Consider the following 21,820-nt stretch of genomic DNA (forward strand, 5'->3'; position numbering starts at 1 on the left):
CACTTGCTAATTAAATACTCTTTGCATTTTCTATATGGTCTCAGAAGAAAAATGCCATATGATATTCTACACAACACACCAGGAATAAGAGAGAAGCAATGATGAGAACAAGTATGTTGAAGGTACTCAATTTAGATTTCATTGACGTAGTCTTTATTTTAGCTACTAGGTCAGTCAAATCGCCCTCGGCCAATCAGAACATGTTGTAAAGTAAAGAGCCAAACTGCCAGATGGCCACAGTTGTGGCTATGTCTGAAACACAGAGGACCAGTGTCTCTAATTAACTGCTTCACCTTCCAAGCAACCTTCCCAGGCCACAGGTGTATTATTTGTTCATGACAATCTTCCTAGCTCAATCACATTTAAAACTGATTCCTTCATTAGGGAGAAGGTATTGTCAATGTTGAAGCTTCTTGCTTTACATCCTTTTCACCTTCTTGCTCTGGCTTGCATCCCTCCCCATCAGATGTTCCTTTGTGTTTATCTCTGATCTAAACAAGATGATGTAGCATTTGGGGAAGAATATGCAGGAAACCAAGGAAGAGCTGGACGATAAGATAGCGAAAATTTCCATGGCCACCACATACTTTCCTCGAGTGCTGAGATAGGCTGGAATAAATGAAAGCCATACACCGAGGAAAGCGAGCATGCTGAAGGTGATGAATTTGGCTTCATTGAAGCTGTCAGGCAGCTTTCTAGCCAAGAAGGCCATTATGAAACTGATAGTAGCCAGAAACCCAAGATATCCCAGCATGCACCAGAAAGCTATGGGAGATCCTTCATTGCATTCCACTATTATCAGCCCAGAATGAATGTTGATGTTATATTCTGAGAAAGGGGGAGCGTAAACCAACCAAAGGACACAGAGAACTACTTGAATGAGTGTACCAGAAATTATGATCATATACGACATGTAAGGACCAACCAATCTTATTAAGTTACTGTCTGGTTTGGTGGCTTTAAAGGCGATGACCACCACAAAGGTTTTGGCCAAAATGCAAGAGACACAAAGAGAAAAAATAGTGCCAAAGGCAGCCTGGCGAATTAAGCATTTCTTTTCTGTGGGGCAACCGACAAAAGTCAGTGGGCAAAGAAAGCACAAGGTGAGGGACATTAACAGGAGGAAGCTGAGGTTAGTATTGTTTGCTTTCACAATGGGCGTGTTCCGGTAACAAAAAAAGAGTCCCATAATGATAATAGGAATCACTGAAGAGAAAATGCTGCTTGCTGCCAAAATAGCTCCAAAGGTTTCCTTATAAGAAAGAAAGTCTGTGCTCTTTGGTATGCATTGATCTCGGTCCTCATTGGACCACTGATCCCAGGGACACCTAAAGCATTCAAGGGAATCTAGAAAAGGAAACATGGAGAAATACATGAGTTCTTTCCTTAACAAATATAAGACTTTACACAGAGGTTCCTCTTGGTTGGAAGTCTTACCTGCATGGTTTGTTATCTCCCCTAATCTGCATGGAAAGCATTCAAAGCAACAAATTGGTTTTCCTGGTCTGATTGCTTTTCGAAATCCTTTTGGACAGCTGGGAGAGCACACAGAGACAGGGACCTTGAAGGAGAAAGCAGACCCATGCTTAACCTAAAGGAATATGATTGGATGAAGCCTTGGTCGATATTGACATGGCAGCAAAGCAGAGATTTGCTTGGAAATCCGTTTCTGTAAAAATATAGCAAAGCTACAAAAGGATGAGCCCTGCAGGCAGAAGGTGAGTCTTTAGTATTTAGTTTTGAAACCATGGTTACCTAGAGAGAAGTTTAGTATGCCTACGTCTTTGCCACTCTCGCATTCTCAATCAAGAGATGGACATTATTTCAATAATGTGATGGCTTAAAAAAGGATGAATGCCCTCTCAATATCTTTCTATCAAAGGCCGTGAAGCTTATGGTACATTTGGTCAGGTCAGAGCATTCGGAGGTAGAGCTGAGCCAAAAGGCTGACTCTGTTCCCTGAGTCAAAGTATCACTTTCCAGTAACCATGTCACATTTATTTGAAGTAGAATCATTTATAAACAGACAATGAGGCAGGTAGTATATCACATTGCATTTGCAAAGGGTGTTGCTCAAATGATTTAAATGTACTTGCATTGAAAATACTCTTGTGTTTATGAAATCCTCCAAAGTTTTTCCTACACAAATAATCTGTAGTCCAGCTGAGAAATCTTTTACTTGAGCCATGCTCAAAACGCCTTTAGGATGCCCACTTTCATATGATTTTAACATACTTCTTTTCTCCTCTTGCATATGTTCGACAGGAGGGGAAATCTGATGGATGGGACTCATTTGTGCCCTCCAGTAATGATCTGAATAGGGTCTCTCGCACAAATATTAATGATACCTTTTGCATCAATGCATCCTTAGTCTGGGCAAGTAGGTCATACTATCTAAAATGGAATAGGCATACTAGTATACCCACTTGGTGTCTACTTGTATGGATTGCAGAACATTTGGTATTACAGACTTAACTGCATGGCCAACACACACCAATGATCGTTCTTCTCATTCTGGGGGTGCACTTCATTAACAATCCAGGAGATGAGATGCAAAGTGTATACTCTACAGTTGGATATTATATAGGAGCTCACAAAAGTTCTAAGCAGCATCCTTATGTTAGTATGTAGTGAGGTACTAGATCATTGCGGTGGGGGAAGTAGCATCTTGCTCTCCAGACATGGGTAAAAACCAATATGAGAAAGTCAAAAGCTGTGAAATTTGCCACATCTTACCTGTGTTTTCTCTATGTCCCATTGAAGAGCGCTGGCATTGATCAAAAATATGTTCCTTGTCGGTGCACTAGACTCATAGCTGCCCACCTTCATGTGCCTGATTGTCCCTTTGGGATCCCGTTGCCAATTTACAATGTCATATTGTGCTGGGGGGTTTCCATGTTCATCAAAGAATGCTTCTATGTCTTCTCTTCTTAACCGTACCTTCTTGAGGTAGTAAAGGAGCTGGGAATAAGGCAGGGTGGAAGTGGGTTTAAAGAAATCATCTGTATGTCTTGCTGTCTTGCTATATTAAGGGTGCACCTTTGAACCACTGTTCTTAAGATTCTACGATGGTATTGTTCATAAGAACTGTCAATATTGCAGTATTGCATAGCTTTACAATATTCCCTAAATGTACATAAACCTTCCTTATAGCATATTAGGGAAGGCAAACATACAAAACTCAAAGCCCTGATTCACAAAATACTGCTTTCATATTTTTCGCAGCAGTCTCTGAGCCCACAGTTTCTGAGTATGGGGATAGAGCTGCTGTAAGCACAGATTCTACAAACATAGCTGCAGCGTGGAAACCTAGGCAGAGCAAAGCAGTAGATGGACCAGGTGATCTGTTATTCAATAGCTCCTATGTATCACGTGAGCATGGGTAGGGCAAGGAATCAACAAATTAAAAACTGTCCATTCGCAGTTCAGAGGAGCCGTATGGCTTTAAAGGCACTGAGAGCACCAGTGCAAAAGTGTACAACTCACCAGGGGTTAATATAGCCTCTTGGTTTGCTAACATTTTAAGGCTTTGTACTTTCACAAGTCCCATTTGCCAGATCTCTAAACGTAACTCCTCATTCATCACTAACACTCAACCTTCTTATAAACAAGGTGACAAGAGTGGCAGACTTTCATCAACACTCTATTAAGAAATTGCTCACTTTGTCTCCCCAGATCGTTTGAAAAGTTGTTTGGTCACTGATTCACTCAAAGTAATTTGACTATGTCATCACCATATGGTAAGACGTCTACTGACTCCCCATCTCTGCCAGTATCCACCTTAAGATTTGCTGTCTTGTTCATGAAACTAATCATGGCACATCTCTTCTCCATCAGAACTATTTTAAATATCGGGTGGTTCAAGACATCAATAAATTCATTTCTGTATGCCCCTAATTATGAGCTATTACTTAAATTCTGATCCCTATGGCAACATCAGTTTGCGCATGGATCTATAATATAGTTGTGTGCTAATTTTGACGTTTTTCCAGATAGATTTCAGCATGTCAAACCTACCTACATTTATTTGTGAGAAAAGCCATGGAGGAAGGCAAAAATGCTGAATTTGCTGTCTAAAATAACACTGTAAATTCTGCAAGTAATACTTGATTCCTAAGTTAAAAACTCAGACTAAGAGCTATTTATCTCACCTCGTAAATACCTAAATCTGGGGTAATGATATTAAGAGGGTATAGTAAACACCTCACCCTAATCCTCACAACATGGAACAAAGGCCCTTGTCTGAAGAATGGTAATAACATTTACTTACATTTTATTAATTTACTCATCTTCAAGATATGCTTGGAAATATTGGATAATACCTAAAGGACGTTACTGGTTCATTAGTTTACATGGTCAGAAAATAAGGTATAAACAATTTTGTATTTGATGCTGGCACTTCTAATGTTCTATCAGAAAGGTAATCATCCCAAAAAAACTTTCTAATTTCATCAGACAGTTTTCAAATCGTATCCCAAACTTTCTACTCCACACTAATCTTGGAATGAACTACAATAACTTTGAATGCTTCTTCAAAGAAACATCAGAAAAACAAATGTAGGCTTGTACTGGCACCAACCTCTCCCACTATTTTGTAAATGATGCAGAACTGTGTAACCGTTTGGTATGAATTCAGAGAAATCACACAACCAAAACTGTGCAAAACAACAGCAAAACCGAAACCTTCTACCCTCCTGACAGACTTTGTTCCTTCCTGCAAAATTCAAAGAGATTAGACCACCCTTAACACCATTCAGGATAAATCAAATTCATACATGAAACATGTATATCTGAGATAATCTCTTTAAAAGGCTTGATTTCTCGCTTTAGACCTGACGAAATACAGTCTTGGATAACCAACCAAAACCAGTTTTTTAGATCACAATAGCACATTTTCAGACAGGATCATGTTCTATCAATCTTTACATCAGTAACCAAAAATGATTCGTTATATATGTTCACAAAAAAGCAGGGTCCATTCCCTGCACATTCAGCTATTATCCACAACACTTTTCTTGACAATGAGAAATTGTCAACCTCATGCGTTTTTGATAATTTAAAAAAAAAATCTCCTACCCTAGTGCCATATAGTGTCCGTAAGTAAAAAGAGAGTACAATTATGCCATAATAAGGCACAGAAACACTCTCTTGGGCAAGCCAAAGCATTTCGATCTCCATGGGGATATGAACTATTATCGAAGATCTTCATGCATTATAATATACTTACTACTCCGATATTGAAAGAGAAAGAGGAAACAGATGGGAAAGCTAATTTTGCAATGAAAATAGATCCCGGAAGGTATTCCAAAAATGAATGTTTTTTTGTTGTTGCTTATACTGCCTCCTTGCAAAGGACCCTTTTAGTATCCTTCAGCTCAGGTCCATGTTCAATGCCCTGTTGCTTTCCGGTCAAATTCGTGCTTTACAAATACCCTTACACACATACATTGAGCTAGTTTCTTCCAAATGCCATTTTTTCATAAAGCCATACAATTTAAAATTAATCAAGCCACTGTTGAAATTTCTGAGGCAAATGGTTCGGCATGTGTATTAAAATCCTATTGCAGGATGTATTCAAGTTTAAACATAATAGCAACTGCACGTCTCATTTCAGCTCTAATCTCCTTGGTGATAGATCAGATCTAGATGGTGCCATCTTTCATGCTAGTACCAATAATCTTTTCAGAGTATTTGATCGTTCGCCCCATGCAGCCTTTCTCACAGTACACAAAGATAAATGCGTGATCAATCTTTTTCTGTCAAAAGCTTGGACACACAAAGTCATTCTTACCCTTGGAATAGAGTATATTGCCCTGGTGAAATAGATACTGGCATAGAAAATTCATAGCAGTTAAATTAACAGGCATATATTTGTTTAGATCTCACAGCAAACAGGAAATAGTCTTCAGACAAATATTAGACTTGTACATCGGCAAACATGCCCTAACATATTCAGTTTTCGTCATCTGTTACCGATGGATTTCCCAAAATTATGCTGATCTCCCCTAATATTCTTTCTAGAAAATTGTAAATAATGAGGCATCCCAATATCAGATGGCAAGTATGGCTTGTGAATTACCAATCAATATAGCGTTTTACTTGGACTAATCATACATTTGTTTTTGTAAACAGATTTTATTAAATTTTACATATTACAACTTCATATACAACCAGCAATACATTGCATGATTCAATTGAGGAAAATGCAGGTTTCAGTGGTTGACTTAGAGACTGACATTATTAGGGTCTTTGCTCTTCTGGTTGCCTGATGCCCGAATAACCAAGCCACATGCACTTCCCGGGTACTGAGTATATGGCTGTATGAAAATTTAACATGAGCAATAAACTGCTAACAACTGGGCTATCCTCTGCTAATTGCATTGCAGTATAACGATTAGAGAGCTAATCAAGGGAGAGACTTTAATTGCTTTCATTGCATTTACTGTGATTTGTCAAAGTGACCAGATATTTTATGGATGTGAGACTGTCCAGGACCAGGTGAAAGAGCCTCACAATGTTCACTTTCTTGACTCACACAGACAGAATGCAATGACAAGAGCAACTATAGAAGTAAGTACAGCAGGCCATCTCTTCCGGTGGCTGAGCTTCTGAACCAGCACCTATGTTCAGACCCATCAATGAGCCTCAGTTGCATGAAATCAGCTTACGATCAAGCAATGCAAGGAGCAACCTTTTGGCGCCCCACCTGCAATAAGGTTACATTCCGAAAAAGAGCAGTTAGGAAAATTGTTGATTACAACAGCTTCTGCTGTGTATAGAAACCAACCCTCTGAATATAAAAGTACGGAAATTAAAGGTTTTATCCTGATGTGCAATGTCATAATGGAGATGTTTCCTGCTGCGCTCTGATCATAATGTATGGCCACTCATTGGGGCCATGGTGAGCAGACACATAAAGCACTGTGGGCCAAGTGTACATACATTTGGAATAGTGATTTCCTAATTACAATTCCATGCTAATCGCAATTAAGAAATTGCAATTCCAAATGTAAGAAACTCCATTGAGTTTCTTGTGCAATTCCCGGTGTGTCGCAGATAGACCTACCTCATTAATATTAATGACGTATATCGCAATTTGTGACCCACTGGGAATCGCAAAAATCACAGGGATGGTGGCCTGCTGGGGTCAGCAGACCACCATGTCTGTGATTGCTTTTAAATAAAGCAATCTTTTTTTTAAACGCAGACTGTTTTCCTTAAAGGAAAATGGGATGCGTTTAAAAAGAAAAATGAAGCGTTCAAGTTTTTTCAAGAGTAGGCAGTGGTCCACGGACCTTCCTCTGCCTTCCCCTTTGCAAATGGGTTAACATCACTTAGAAACTGATGCTAACTGTGATTGTTTTGCGAGCGCATTCACGGTCACAAAACAATCATACATACCATTCAGATTCAATATTTGGAAGGGACGCTATGAACAAGCCCCTTCCTGATACCAAATCGCAAAACCCAAATTGCGATTTGGTAACAAATTACCAAATCACAATTTGGACTTTGTACATCCCAAAAAGCATTTTTCTAGTTGCAAACTGGCTGATTCTGCCAATCGGCCTGTATGCGAATAGAAGAATGCTTTGTACATGAGGCCCTGTGTTCCCATATTTGTAACTAATACAAGGGTGCATATCTGCGATGGAACTATCTGCCCTATTCCCTCTTCTTTTTCTCACATAATGAGATTTACTTATGATATGATTTAAGTGAAAACATACCTGCCATGGGTCGAAGTCTGAGATATTTCCACAACTTTCTTGAATGAAAGGACCGCCACCCTTTGTGCACATATTCAGGTCGTGTAAAGCCAGTGCTGTGGCATAAACTGCTTTGTAGATATTGTAGGTGGTTCTAAAGTCTATGGTGTTGCTGATTGGAAGGCTTTGTAGTTTCTCATCCCCAATACATTTTTTGGTTTTATTGTCCTTGATCAGGAGTGTGTCCTCATCTGACCACTGACAGCCAAAGGCCTCTTCCCAGAACCTTCTAACAAAGATATCCTCTGGAGTTTTAGAAGGGTGGATTCTCATCAAGTACTCTTGAAAGCCCAGCATTTCTCCACTAAATATTGCAAATCCTATAGTGCTGGTCAGGATTTCTGAGTATTTCTCACATGGGAAGAGGAAAGATGTTGACCAGCCTTCACTGGCAATCCAAGTCTTCCCAGTTACATTTTGCTTCACCATCTCATCTAAGACAGGAATCAGGTATGCAATTGAGGAAAATATGACAATGGCAGTGGCTGCAGAGTTTTTGATAACTTGGGCAACATGAAAAGCATTTTTGTCCACTCGACTTAAAAGAATGTTTTCAGCGAAGGCCACACAAGCCCCATTCTTGGTTATCTCTTGTTGCACTATTTGACTCCCCAGCTGTCCATAGCTGTCATCTGAGGCTACAATGCCCACCCAAGTCCATCCAAAATGTGTTATTAATTGGGCAAGTCCTCTGGATTGGAAGTCATCACTGGGGATGGTCCGGAAAAAGGAAGGGAATTGGTTCCGGTCACTTAGTAGTGGACTTGTTGAAAGATAACTGACCTTTCCCAAAACAGAAAAAGACACCTTGTAGCACAAGGTTACTCAAACTGCACATATTCTCAAAAAATAGCTGTATCCTAAACCTATACATGAACTAAATACCTTACATAAAACACAAAAACAAGAAACAGTGACAATATTTTTAAAGGGACAACGTGTGGTGAAATGAATAAAAAAGGGGGCAGACATATCAATTAAAGCAGCATAGGAACTCGAGCATAAGTACAAATTGATGTATTTATTTATTTGGAATCCATTATCGTAAGTCAAATGACCAAGTTCTGGTAATGCAACAGTGCGAAGAGTTACATATCATCTGACCCGTTTCGATCGGCACTTCAAAAGAACATTACTACAGCCATTTTATCTAACACATTTATATAACTTCTTTACCTATAGCGCAGCACTACATTACAATGGAAATCTAAGACAGGACTACGTCCTAAAATTTCATCACAAACAAATGCATATAAAGCAACCACCCCTAAAGCAATGAACCCTATAAGAATTTGAGATAAATGAGGAATTTAATACCAAATGATCTATCAATACCTTCACTGTCTTAGAGTCAATCAACAAAACGCAGAGGTTACTGATTTTCTTCATAATTCAGAAAAATACATGAAGACCTTTTGTGTTGAATTTTCTTTTGTATGATCATGTGTAGAAGAAATATTACGCAGCACGGTACATTTTGTAGACTTAACTCTCTGTTACCTCTTTTTGCAATTACAGCTTCTTTATAACTCACACCAGATTCGAAGATTCAGTTCTATTATCCGATCTTTCAGCAAAGTGAATGACAACTGAGTGACTAGTGTCCACATTTCTTATTGCTCGCATGTGTTCAATTATCTTTACTTTCATTGGACAGATGGTTCTCCCAATATACATCTATCCACACGGACACATTATATCACAGACATCACATTCAGTCAGGCAATTAATAAAATGTATAATCTCATACGGTTTCTCACTGACAGCATTTTGAACGTTCCTAAATTTATTGATTCTGAACAGGCATAGTTTACATCTGATTCAGACAACAGCTGGTGTCCTATCATTCAACCAATCCTTTTTAATTTTATGCGAAAAGCTACTGTGTGTTACAGTGTCTCCAATAGACTGGGATGGCTTGTAAGAAATACTCAGAGAGGCTAGAATACAATCCTTCAAATCAGGGTCAAGGCCTAATATCTTCCAATGTTGTCGAATGTTTACTTAATGTCTAGGATATTTCTGATCTTTGCCTTACATGTTTCTTTGGTCTAGATGAATGAGCCCTGGTACTCTCCACACCCTCCACCAAATAAGAGCTGTAGCCCGAGACTTGAACTCCAACCTTTGAGAGATAGGGAGCAGAGAACACACTGGAGGGTAAAGGTTCAACTCCCAGAGTTTAGGAATGCATTCGTTTCTCTCTATCTTTCTGTCTCAGTCTTTCTCTCTCCCTCACAATGGAAACCATGCAGCTAAGAAGTTGTACCCCCTAAAATATTACATAAATTACCCTAAGCCCGAAATGCATTTTTTCACTTGTTATGATTGTTTTTTTTTCTCTAACTGACTTGAAAGACCCAACCATATGTATCAGCTCCACCCACCATACTTTCCATGTCTGTGATCTTGAGCTTTTATTCCGTATTCGTGCTTTATCAAGTGGTTTACTTTTGGCTTATTTTGCTCAGTAAATGGTTTTGTCTGTCATGCCCAAATGACTTTAATTTAAAAATACTCGGACAGAGAAATTATACAATAAATTACAAAATTTGTCAAAGCATGTTAACACCTACTGCTGGCTTAACCAAACCGACGTTATTTGCAAGAATTATAGCATGGGATCAATGGCTATACAAAATGTGGAAAAAATAATGAAGACCAAATTATCGACTGTACTTACTTGTAGGGAACAAGAATATTGACTACAAAAGTGTGGCCCAAAATATCAACATTGCATAAGTAAGTATATGTTTAATTCTTAAACAAAACAGTATTACTATTTTACATTTTAAATCAAAGTAAAAAGGAAACGAAATTTAAGAAAATCTTCAAATATGCTACTGTATGTGCAATTTTATTAACATTGGGAAAAATGCATCCATTTTGGTGTGTAATTAAGGGGCAGATGCGCTAAACTTCCAAGTTACTTACCTTCAGTAACAATATATCTGATAGAGACATATTCTAGTTGCAGATTCCGTATCTTTGAACAGATCTAATAAATATGACATTGGTACAACTAAAAGAGTGCATGAACCAAGCAACAGCATCAGACTCACTTTTGGCATTCATATGTTTTGGAAGAAAATCCCAGCCAATGATACTTTTGTCGGAACAACTTATTACTTATAGCAGTAGAAAAGTACAAGTTACTTACCTTCGGTAATGATAAATCTGGTAGAGACATATTCTAGTTGCAGATTCCTTACCTTTGAATTTCCCTAGGCGTCAGACTGGATACAGAGAATTTTCTTCGAGCAGTACCCCTGCACGGCGTTAGGTGGCGTAGGTTGACTCCACGGGCGTCATTGACGTTGTGGTCGCCGTGATAATGTTGCAGTCGTATATAGGCGCCACCCCGGCGCGCTGACGTCAGTTTCTTTTCACGACTTTCCATACCAGTAGTGCAGAGCTATGAAGAACACTGAGAATGGTGCGCCAAAACTAGGGCCCTAAGAGGGAAGAATCTGTCCCTAAAAATCAGTTTCCAGTGTGGGGTGATGGGCGGGTCGGTAATGAATCTGCAAGTAGAATATGTCTCTACCAGATATATAGTTACCGAAGGTAAATAACTTGTACATCTGATAGAGACTTCTAGTTGCAGATTCCTTACCTTTGAATAGATACCCAAGAAATACCATCCGTGGTGGTGGGCTGCGAACTAAGATCACACTTAAAAATCCTGCAGGACCGAATTGCCAAAATAGACGTACCTGCGGACCTTACTGTCCAGGCAATAGTGCTTGGTGAACATATGTAAGGACGCCCACGTTGCGGCCTGACAGATATCCAGGACTGTAACTCTGTGTGCTAACGCTGTGGTAACAGCAGTTGCTCTGGTTGAATGAGGGCGCAAAACCTCAGGGGGTTGCTTTTTCGCCAAAGCGTAGCACATCTTGATGCAGAGGACTACCCATCATGAGGTGGTCCTCTCCTGCATTGCCTACCCTTTCTTCGCACCCACATATCCCATAAAGGGTTGATCGTCCACCCAGAAATCTTTGGTACGATCTGGATAGAACGCCAATGCTCTTTTTGGGTCCAGACGGTGGAGTCTCTCCTCCTCATACAAGAGATATGGGGGTATGTAAAAAGTAGGCAAGGTGATAGATTGGCCTACGTGAAATGGAGTTACCACTTTGGGAAGAAATGAAGCCCTGGTACGAAGCACCACTTTATCAGGATGCACTGCTAGCAATGGTGGCTTAGAAGAAAGAGCCTGAAGCTCACTTACTCTGCGAGCAGAGGTGATGGCAATCAAGAAAGCTCTTTTAAGGGTTAAGAGCTGTAAAGGACAGTTGTGGAGTGGCTCGAAAGGGGCACACATGAGGTATGTGAGGACCAAGTTCAAATCCCACTGGGGCATGATGAATGGGATGGGAGGAAACATATGAGTGAGGCCTTTAAGAAACCTCCCAACAATGGGAGATTTGAAAAGAGAAGGTTGGTCTGGTAGCCTTAAGAAGGCAGAGATAGCAGACAAATATCCCATGAGGGTGCCCAGAGTCGAGCCCTGCATGGCAAGAGAGAGTATAAAGAGGAGAACCTCTGAGAGAGGTGCAGAGAGGGGATCAACAGATATGTTGAGATGCCATGCAAAAAAGTTGTTCTAACAACAGGCGTATACCGTTTTGGTGGAGGGACGACTGCCTGCCAAGATGACATTACAGACTTCAGGTGGAAGGTCAAAAGCTGTCAACTGTTGCTGCTCAATCTCCACACAAGGAGGTGGAGACTGGACAGGTTCGGGTGGATAACCGTCCCCTGCTGCTGCGACAGAAGATCCTCCCAAAGGGGCAGTCTGATCGAAGGATCAATGGCCATGCTCAAGAGCTTGGGATACCAGACTCTTTGTGCCCAGTCCGGGGCTACCAAGATTACTTGGACCCGGTCTTGCCTGATCTTCTTCAGAACTCTGGGCAGAAGTGGTATTGGCGGGAAGGCATACAGGAGGCCTGAGTTCCACTCGTGACGAAAAGCGGCACCAAGCGAGTGCTGCCTTGGAAACTCCAACGTGCACAACAACTTTCATTGAGCGTTCTCTTCGGAGGCAAACAGATCTAACCAAAGTTCTCCCCACTGCTAAAAGAGTCATTGCGCCACCTTCTTATGGAGATGCCATTTGTGATCGACTACGCAGCGATGCCTGAGTTCCTCTGCTCTGGCGTTTAGAGAGCCCGCCAGATGCTGAATAATCAGGGATATGCCCTAGCGTTCCAGCCATGTCCAGAAGCGAAGAGCCTCTTGACAAAGGGTCCACGACCCCACTCCCCCTGCATGTTGCAATACCACATGGCGGTGGTGTTGTTGGTGAACACCTGCACCACTTTCCCTTTGAGAGAGGGAAGAAATGCTTTCAATGCAAGTCGGATAGCCCGGTGCTCCAATAGGTTGATGTGGAGCCCAGACTCCCCGGAGACCAGAGGCCTCTGATCTCCACCTCTCCCGTGTGGCTGCCCCATCCTAGTGCTGATGCATCTGTCACTACTGTGAGATCTGGTTGGGGAAGGGAGAGGGATCTGCCAATGAAATAATCTGGATTCGACAACCACCACTGCAGGTCTTTCGCAGCTCCCTCCGAGATCTGAACCATGTCAGAGAGATTCCCCTGATGCTGTGCCCACTGGAACTTCAGTTCCCACTGCAGAGCCTGCATATGCCATCTGGCATGTTGGACCAGCAGGATGCAGGAGGTCATGAGGCCCAGCAGCCTCAGAGTCATTCTCACCAAAATCCAGGATAGAGGCTGAAACATCTGTAAGATAGCCCGAATATCCTGTACTCGCTTTTTGGGAGGATAAGCCTAAACCTGCACTGTGTCCAGAACAGCTCTGATGAAAGGGAGCATCTGAGAGGGATCAGGTGTGACTTTGGCACGTTGATAGTGAACCGCAGCAAATGCAGGAGGTTCGCCATAGCCTGAAGGTGGGAGACGACTTTCTGGGGCGTGTCTGCCTTCAACAGCTATTCATCGAGGTAGGGGAAGATTAGGATCCCTAACCTGCGCAGATGAGCTGCAACCACTAGCATCACTTTTGTGAACACCCCAGGGGCACTGGTAAGGCCAAAGGGGAGCACGGTGAACTGAAAGTGCTCATGATCTACCACGAATCGTGGGTCTGTAGGCCGGCAGGACGGGAATATGGAAATAGGTGTCATGCAAGTCCAACGCAACCATGCAGTCTCCCCGGTCCAGGGCAGAAAGGACCTGAGCCAGGGTTAACATATTGAACTTCTCCTTCTTGAGGAAGAGATTGAGGGACCGAAGGTCTAGGGTAGGGCGAAGACCCTTGTACTTTCCGGGGACCAAAAAGTAGTGGGAATAGCAACCACGACCTACTTCTGGCGCAGGGACCCTCTGTAGGGAAATGCCTCCCTTGGCACTGTTACCCCCTACCTTTTTGCCTTTTGTTGAAGCCAGTTATGATTGAAAGTGTGCTGGGACCCTGCCAACCAGGCCTCGGCACCAGTGTTCTTTCCCTAAACTGTACCTTTGTTCCCACAATTGGCACAGCCCTGACACACAGATAAGTCCCTTGTAACTGGTACCCCTGGTACCAAGGGCCCCGTGGCCAGGGAAGGTCTCTAAGGGCTGCAGCATGTATTATGCCACCCTGGAGACCCCTCACTCACCACAGGCACACTGCCTCACAGCTTGTGTGTGGTGGTGGGGAGAAAATAGTCGACATAGCACTCCCCTCAGGGTGCCATGCCCTCAATCCACTGCCTGTGGCATAGTAAGTCACCCCTCTAGCAGGCCTTACAGCCCTAAGGCAGGGTGCACTATATCACAGGTGAGGGCATAGTTGCATGAGCACTATGCCCCTACAGTGTCTAAGCCAAACCTTAGACATTGTAAGTGCAGGGTAGCCATGAAGAGTATATGATCTGGGATTCCGTCAATTTTGAATTTCACAGTTCCATAACGGCTACACTGAAATCTGGGAAGTTTGATATCAAACCTCTCAGCACAATAAATGCACACTGATGCCAGTGTGGAATTTATTGAAAAATGCACACAGAGGGCATCTTAGAGATTCCCCCTGCATGCCATTCCGACTCCTAGTGTTAGGCTGACCAGTTCCTGCCAGCCTGCCACAACCAGACGAGTTTCTGGACACATGGGGTAAGTGCTTTGTCACTCTGTGGCCAGGAACAAAGCCTGCACTGGGTGGAGGTGCTTCTCACCTGCCCCTGCAGGAACTATACCACCTGGTGGTGAGCCTCAAAGGCTCATGCCTTCTCACCTGAAGATGCCTGCCTGTCCAGACACAGCCCCCACTTTTAGCGGCAAGTCCGGAGGAGATAATGAGAAAAACATGGAGGAGTCACCCACCAGTCAGGACAGCCCCTAAGGTGTCCTGAGCTGAGGTGACCCCTGCCTTAAGAAGTCCTTAATTTTGGAGGATTCCCCCAATAGGAGTAGGGATGTGCCCCACTCCCCTCAGGGAAGAGGCACAAAGAGGGTGTAGCCACTGTCCAGGGGAGTAGCCATTGGCTACTGCCCCCCAGACCTAAACACCCCCCTAAATTCAGTATTTAGGGGCGACCCTGAACCCAGGAAATCAGATTCCTAAAATCTATAACAACAAAAAGGACTGCTGACCTGAAAGCCCCGCAGAGACAATGGAGACGACAACTGACTTGGCCCCAGCCCTACCGGCCTGTCTCCAGACTCAAAGCACCTGCACAGCGACGCATCCAGCGGGACCAGCGACCTCTGAGGACTCAGAGGACTGCCCTGCACCCAAAGGACCAAGAACCTCCTGAGAACAGCGGCACTGTTCAGAAAGAGCAACAAAACTGTAACAAAGAAGCAACTTTAAAGAGACTCTCACTTCCCGCCAGAAGTGTGAGTCTTCACACTCTGCACCCAACACCCCTGGCTCGAGTCCTGGACAACAAACAATGCAGAGAGGACTCCCAGGCGACTCCAATGACGTGGACGCCCTGAGTCGACCTCCCTGCACCCCCACAGCGATGCCTGCATAGAGGATCCAGAGGCTCCTCCTGACCGCGACTGCCTGGTAACAAAGGAACCCTATGGCTGGACCAAGCAATGCACCTGCAGCCCCCAGAACTGAAAGGAACCACCTACCAGCACAGGAGTGACCAGCAGGCGGCCATCATCCTAGCCCAGTCGGTGGCTGGCCCGGGAAGCTCCCCTGTGCACTGCCTGCATCCCCAGAGTGACCCCCAGGCCACTTTATTGCTTTCAATAGCAAACCTGACGCCTACTTTGCACACTGCACCCAGTCACCCCTGTGCCACTGAGGGTGGGTTTTGTGTTCTTGTCTGTGTCCCCCCAGTGCTCTACAAAAACCCCCTTGTCTGCTCCCAGAGGACTCAGGTACTTACCTGCTAGCATACTGGAACTGGAGCACCCCTGTTCTCCATAGGTGCCTATGTGTTTTGGGCTCTCCTTTGACCTCTGCACCTGACTGGCCCTGTGTTGCTGGTGCTGTGGCTTTGGGGTTGCCTTGAACCCACAACAGTGGGCTGCCTATGCCCAGGAGACTGACTAAGTAAGTGCTTTACTTACCTGAGAAACTAACGATTACTTACCTCCCCCAGGAACTGTTGATTTTTGCAGTGTCCACATTTAAAATAGCTATTTGCCATTTTAGCCAAAACTGTGTGTACTACTGTTTTAAATCAAAGTTCTATACTTACCTGTGTGAAGTACCTTGCATTTTATGGACTTACCTCAAATTTGAATCTTGTTGTTCTTAAAATAAACCTAAGAAAATATATTTTTCTATATAAAAACCTATTGGCCTGGAGTTAAATCTTTGAGTGTGTGTTCCTCATTTATTGCCTGTGTGTGTACAACAAATGCTTAACACTACCCTCTGATAAGCCTACTGCTTGACCACACTACCACAAAATAGTGCATTAGTATTATCTAATTTTGCCACTATCAACCTCTAAGTGGAACCCTTGGACTCTGTGCACAATATCTCTCACTTTGCGATAGTATATACAGAGCCAAATTCTTACACCCTCTCTCTTGCTCCCTTAGCCAGGAGACCCTTGACTTCGTCACAGAGAAGTGGCAAATGATCCTACGACAGGTGAACGAATGATGATGGCATGGCGGGAGGAAAAGTCTCGAAGGGTTGGGTTAGCTCCTTTGGACGAGCTGTAGAACCCACCTGTCCATGGTAATGGATTCCCAGTGGGGCAGATAATGGCAAATTCTGACGCCAACTGGTCCCGGATGTCCCAACGGACTAGGAAGGTTTTGAGGCAGAGGAGGGAGTAGACTGGGTGACCTGCTGACTCCCTGATCTACAAGGTCGGTGGATCCTGCATCCATATCCACATCCACGCAGGGGCTGTGCAGCATGCGCGGGTCGGTGGCCGGTGGAAATGGACGCGGTTGGGTACCCCTTCCGTAGCCACAAAAGGAGCGACACGTGGACTGAGGGGAGCGGCTGCGATGCCCAGGGAACGAGCCATAACCCGGGATTTCTTAAAGCGCTTGAGCGCTGAGTCCGCCTTGTCTCCAAAGAGATAAGTGCCATCAAAGGGCATGTCCATCAAAGATTGCTGGACATTCCCCGAAAAGCCAGAGTATCCTCAACCAGGAGTGGCGCCTCAGTGCCATTGTCGATGCAACAGATCTGCTTAGTGAGTCGGTCGTATCCAGTCCACAACAAATCATGAACTTGGCTGCGTCTCTCCCATCTGTCATGGCTTGGAAGAGAATGTTCCGGGCCTTTCCGGAAATTGAGGCAGCACTTGCGTGACCGTATCCCAGAGAGTATTGGAATAGCGGCCCAAAAGGCATGCGGTGTTCACGGACCGCAGCACTAGACTGGCAGAAGAACACATATTTTTCCCTAAGTTGTCCAGTCTTTTTGATTCTCTGGCAGGGGGAGAGAGAGGGAATGTGCCAGAGGATGAAGAAGCCTGGATGACAAGGCTCTGAGGCGTAGCGTGTTGGGTAAGAAAGTTTTGGGGATTCAACGCAGGCCGATGGTGGCGGGCAATCACCCTATTCACAGGAGCCCCTGTGCTGGGTGTGCGCCAGGTCCCCAGTAGGACATTCGTAAGTGCTTTGTTGAAGGGAAGAAGGAGTTCCGAGTTGGATGCCCAAGGCTGAAGCACTTCGGTCAGGAGTTTAGGCCTGACCTCCATAGGAGGAAGCTCAAGGTTCAAAACCTCAGCCGCCCTTCTCACCACCATAGAATAAGACGCTCCCTCCTCCGTAGCCACGGTATGGTGAGAGAACATGCCAGAGTCAGGGAAGGTGTCCAACCCACTGGCGTCACCCAAATCCTGTACCCAGTCTAGTTCAGGTTCAAGATGGTCTTCTAAAGGGTCCTGCAACCCCTCTACACTATCCCCATATCCAAACCCATAGTAATAGGGTTCAGGATCAATCCTGGGCACAGCAGAGCCCATGGAAAACAGAATTGGTGCCGAGCGACGTCATTCCTGCTCCTGGTCATTAGATATGAGTATAGGGTTGACTTCGGTTGTGCGTCTAATCGGCGCCAGGAGCGTCGACATCTGACCTGATGCCAGGGATGGTCACGTTGGCACGTCCAGCATCAGGACGGATCCTGAAGGGAATCCTGAGGTGCCCTCCGGAGTCGGGACCGAAGTCGCCGACTTTGAACCCAAGGGGGCCCACACCGACTCACCAGGGCCCGAAGGCACTGAGGATGGGTCGGGCTGCCCAAATATGAGGCGCATGGCCTCACAGCACTCCTTTAGTTGGGCAGGGGTAGCCTCGGCTCCCTGAAATTTGGGGAGGTGCGGAGCTGACCCTGACTGAGGTTACGAAGATGGAGGCCTAGAGTGTTGACGCTGTTCCTGAGTCGTGTCGTGCGAGCAATGGGGCTAAGTCGAAGAATGTTTCACCTTCTTTGACGTCTTCTTCTTACCCAAATGTCCAGATGACTTGGACGAAGAAGAATGGGGATGACTCGATGACTGGTCTCCTGACCTTCCTCTCGAATGGGACCGGGAATGATGCAGAGTCGAGTGTCGGGCCGCGATGAGCTTCTGGGGTCGCTCCGTCAATGCTTTCCAGTTCATGGCCTGACAATCGGAGCACGACTTCGGGTCGTGCTCCAAACACTGGAGGCACACGAGGTGCAGATCTGTCACCATGCGCTGACAGGAGTGGCAGGGCTTAAATCTGGTCTTACGGGACATCCCTCGACGCATCAAAACTCATCAAAAACATATTCAACAAAATGTCACAGTTAGTCTGAAAATGACTGGGGTAGCTCTTCTCTGGATCTGTGCATAGGCTGGCTCGGAAAGAAAAGAACTGACGTCAGCGTGCCGAGGTGGCACCTACATACGACCGCAACATCATCACGGCGACAATGATGCCCACTGAGTCGACCAACACCACCTAACGGCGCACAGGGTACTGCTCAAAGAAACATTCTCCAGATCCAGTCTGACGCCTGGGGAAATTCAAAGGTAAGGAATCTGCAACTAGAAATCTTTATCAGATGCTTAAGTTCTGGGATAGTTACAACCAGGTAATCTTCTACAGCTCACTGATTTTACTTCAGAATAAAAATCACATTGTTCTAATGCTTTTTTGCCTGTATTTGGTATTTTTATAGTGTGCATTTTTAAAGCATTCAAACGTAGCAGAGCCCCGTATGAGGTCAAGGGCAAGTGCGTTGCCAATGCTTGATTGAAGGGGTTGCTAGGTTCTTAGAGCAACAGTGAACATATCAGGAGATATTTTTATTAAAAGAGGTGCATCTTCAGCTCTTTCCTAGACGCGAGAAGGGTTGAGAGGTTCTGATAAATACTGGGATGTTGTTCCAGATCCTAGATGCATAGAAGTAGATGGCTTGCTGCTTAGTTGTTTTTCCTTTTTTGTACTGTGTTTCTCAGAATAAATCATAATCACGCCTTTGCTCTTTGCCTTTATTTTCTGCAGATGGATCTAGCCAGGCACAAGGATTGTGCAATGAGGTCACATAAGCTGCAATTCAAGTGGTAGACAGAAGAAACCAGGATCCCCGGAGACCAGCACCTACATACATTTGGCATTTTCCTTGCATCACTCTTCCTCCTATGCACTTAGGGGCTCCTGCACTTTCTCAGCAGCAGGGGAAATGTACTGTTTTGACAAAGGTTGTGCACAGTACCCTGAGAGCGGCTTCCATGCTGAAAAATGCTTCTGTCATAATGCTCTACTTCATCAGATGTAAGTGAGAAGGTGTGGAGTCGAGACACAACTGCTCATTTACTAAGCATTGCTCCAGTTATGTAACTGCTTAAAGTAAGTGTTTAAGAGCCACATCTACAACGCATTTTAATGATCGCAAATAGCCCTTTCGGGCTGTTTTCAACTGGTAAAATGCGTTTTGGCATGTGCCAAAAACAAATGTGAGTCTGTAACTTGTTATCGACTCACATTTCAGTTTTTGGATTCAGTATTATGAAGGGGTGTGTAAAGGGTGTCCCTTCCTAACAGTGAGCACTGGTATGTATAAATGTTTTGCAACTGGGAAAGCGGTTGCAAAACATTCATACTTTACCAACTCCTTGAAGGAGACAGTAACCCATTTGCAAATGGGAAAGGGACCCCAAGGGACACCTTCTCCTTTGTGAATGGGGTGCCAACATTTTTTCAAGGCAGGCAGTGGTCCCACGGGCCACTGCCCGCTCTAAAACAATTGAAAGAAAACTTTTCATTTTCATTTTTTTAATGCATTCCATTTTCCTTTAAAGAAAATGGGCTGCATAAAAAAACTGCCTTATTTAAAAAGCAGTCACAAACATGGTGGTCAGCTGACCCCAGCAGGCCACCATTCCTGGGAGTGCCGGTATTTCCAATAGGTCACAAATTGTGACCTGGCTCATGAATATTGATAAGGCAGGTCCCTCGCAACCCATTTGGGAATGGCAAACAGTGTCTCAGAGACTGTTGTACATCAGTGTTTGCGAGTCGCAGCACAAAAAAAACAAATTGCAAGTCACAAACACTGAGGGTCGTACATTTGGCCCTAACTGTTTTAATTTATGTGCAATTTGTTGTCTTAGTTCTGTTCTGACCGAGAAAAAACAATCTCTGCATGTGGCAAAGGAGGAAAGGGTCTCGATAAAAGGTGCATCAAGAAGCATAAGAAGGTGCATCAGTTGAACATCCAGGGCATCACCAAGTCTGCCATTCTACACCTAGCATACTCTGTAGGAGTTAAGCCCATCCCTGGGTTCATCTACAAGGAGACTCGCAGTGTGCTCAAGGTCTTTCTGGAGAATGTGATGCAGGGCACCATCACCTACACCAAGAAGAAGAAAATCAACTGATGGGTGTAGTGTATGCCCTGATGCGCCAGTGGTGCACTCTCCATGGATTTAGTGGCTAAATACTCAATGTTTCAGCTCTGTATCTTGCCTGTGCTTTACATTGTCCTACATAAGGTCTAGAAAGTTTTTTTTAAGTGAATTGACTGGAAACCAAAAGCAGCCCAGGGAACACTATTCAAACCATCCCCACACTGGGGAAATGCTTGGGTCATTGCAGCCCATCCTGTTTTGAATGCAGACTTCAAGTCTTCACCATATTGGGAAAACTTTAACCCAAGCAATTGCCAGTACTTGGCTGCCTCTCTGGGAGTTTTGTGTTATTGCATCCAGAAATATATAACACAATGAACAACAACTATCAGCCACATATCATGTAATAAACAAAACACAGCTATTGCTGTCAATGCTTGCTAATAGTAAATGAATAATAATTATATTGGTGTGAATAATTAGAATTTAATTTTGAAAATATTAGACTGCAAATTAATCATTAATAAGGTTTGTGGAAGTGTTATTACTCTTCATCGTGTCTCAGTATCCAAGGTTCTTCCCTTACACCACTTTCCAATGCTGTCTCTCACTGTTATCCCCTAACATGCTTTTACTCCCAACAGCTTTCTGAATTCTTCATTCTTCATATATCAGACGTCACCTCCTTCCTCCTCATTTCACTCCCCCCATTCCGTACTTAATTGTATTACCCGTCCTTCACACATCCACTCACATTCTCTCTCCTCACCGGTAAACACACC

At 44.0% G+C, this 21,820-nt stretch overlaps 1 protein-coding gene across 1 annotated transcript; it reads right to left on the minus strand.

Moving 5' to 3' along the window:
• Positions 1-418: 418 nt before the first annotated feature.
• LOC138267257 (extracellular calcium-sensing receptor-like) lies at positions 419-17,309 on the minus strand. The gene is made up of 5 exons (XM_069216114.1): positions 17,163-17,309; positions 7,731-8,552; positions 2,737-2,961; positions 1,438-1,561; positions 419-1,347 (listed from the first exon to the last, which is right to left on the minus strand). Exons 1-5 carry the CDS (start codon positions 17,307-17,309, stop codon positions 419-421), a joined length of 2,247 nt encoding a protein of 748 aa, XP_069072215.1.
• Positions 17,310-21,820: the final 4,511 nt, after the last annotated feature.

Source organism: Pleurodeles waltl, chromosome 12 (assembly GCF_031143425.1).
Source record: "Pleurodeles waltl isolate 20211129_DDA chromosome 12, aPleWal1.hap1.20221129, whole genome shotgun sequence".
NCBI classification, from domain to species: Eukaryota; Metazoa; Chordata; class Amphibia; order Caudata; family Salamandridae; genus Pleurodeles; species Pleurodeles waltl.

Excerpts from the sequence above, each read along its gene's own strand:
- LOC138267257 (XM_069216114.1), bottom strand. The coding sequence starts at position 17,309 with ATGCCCTTTGATGGCACTTATCTCTTTGGAGACAAGGCGGACTCAGCG. Across the intron at positions 2,962-7,730 it reads CAGACTTCGACCCATGGCAG|CTCCTTTACTACCTCAAGAA; the intron begins GTATGTTTTCAC and ends CCTTATTCCCAG. Across the intron at positions 1,562-2,736 it reads GGGACATAGAGAAAACACAG|GTCCCTGTCTCTGTGTGCTC; the intron begins GTAAGATGTGGC and ends TTCTCCTTCAAG.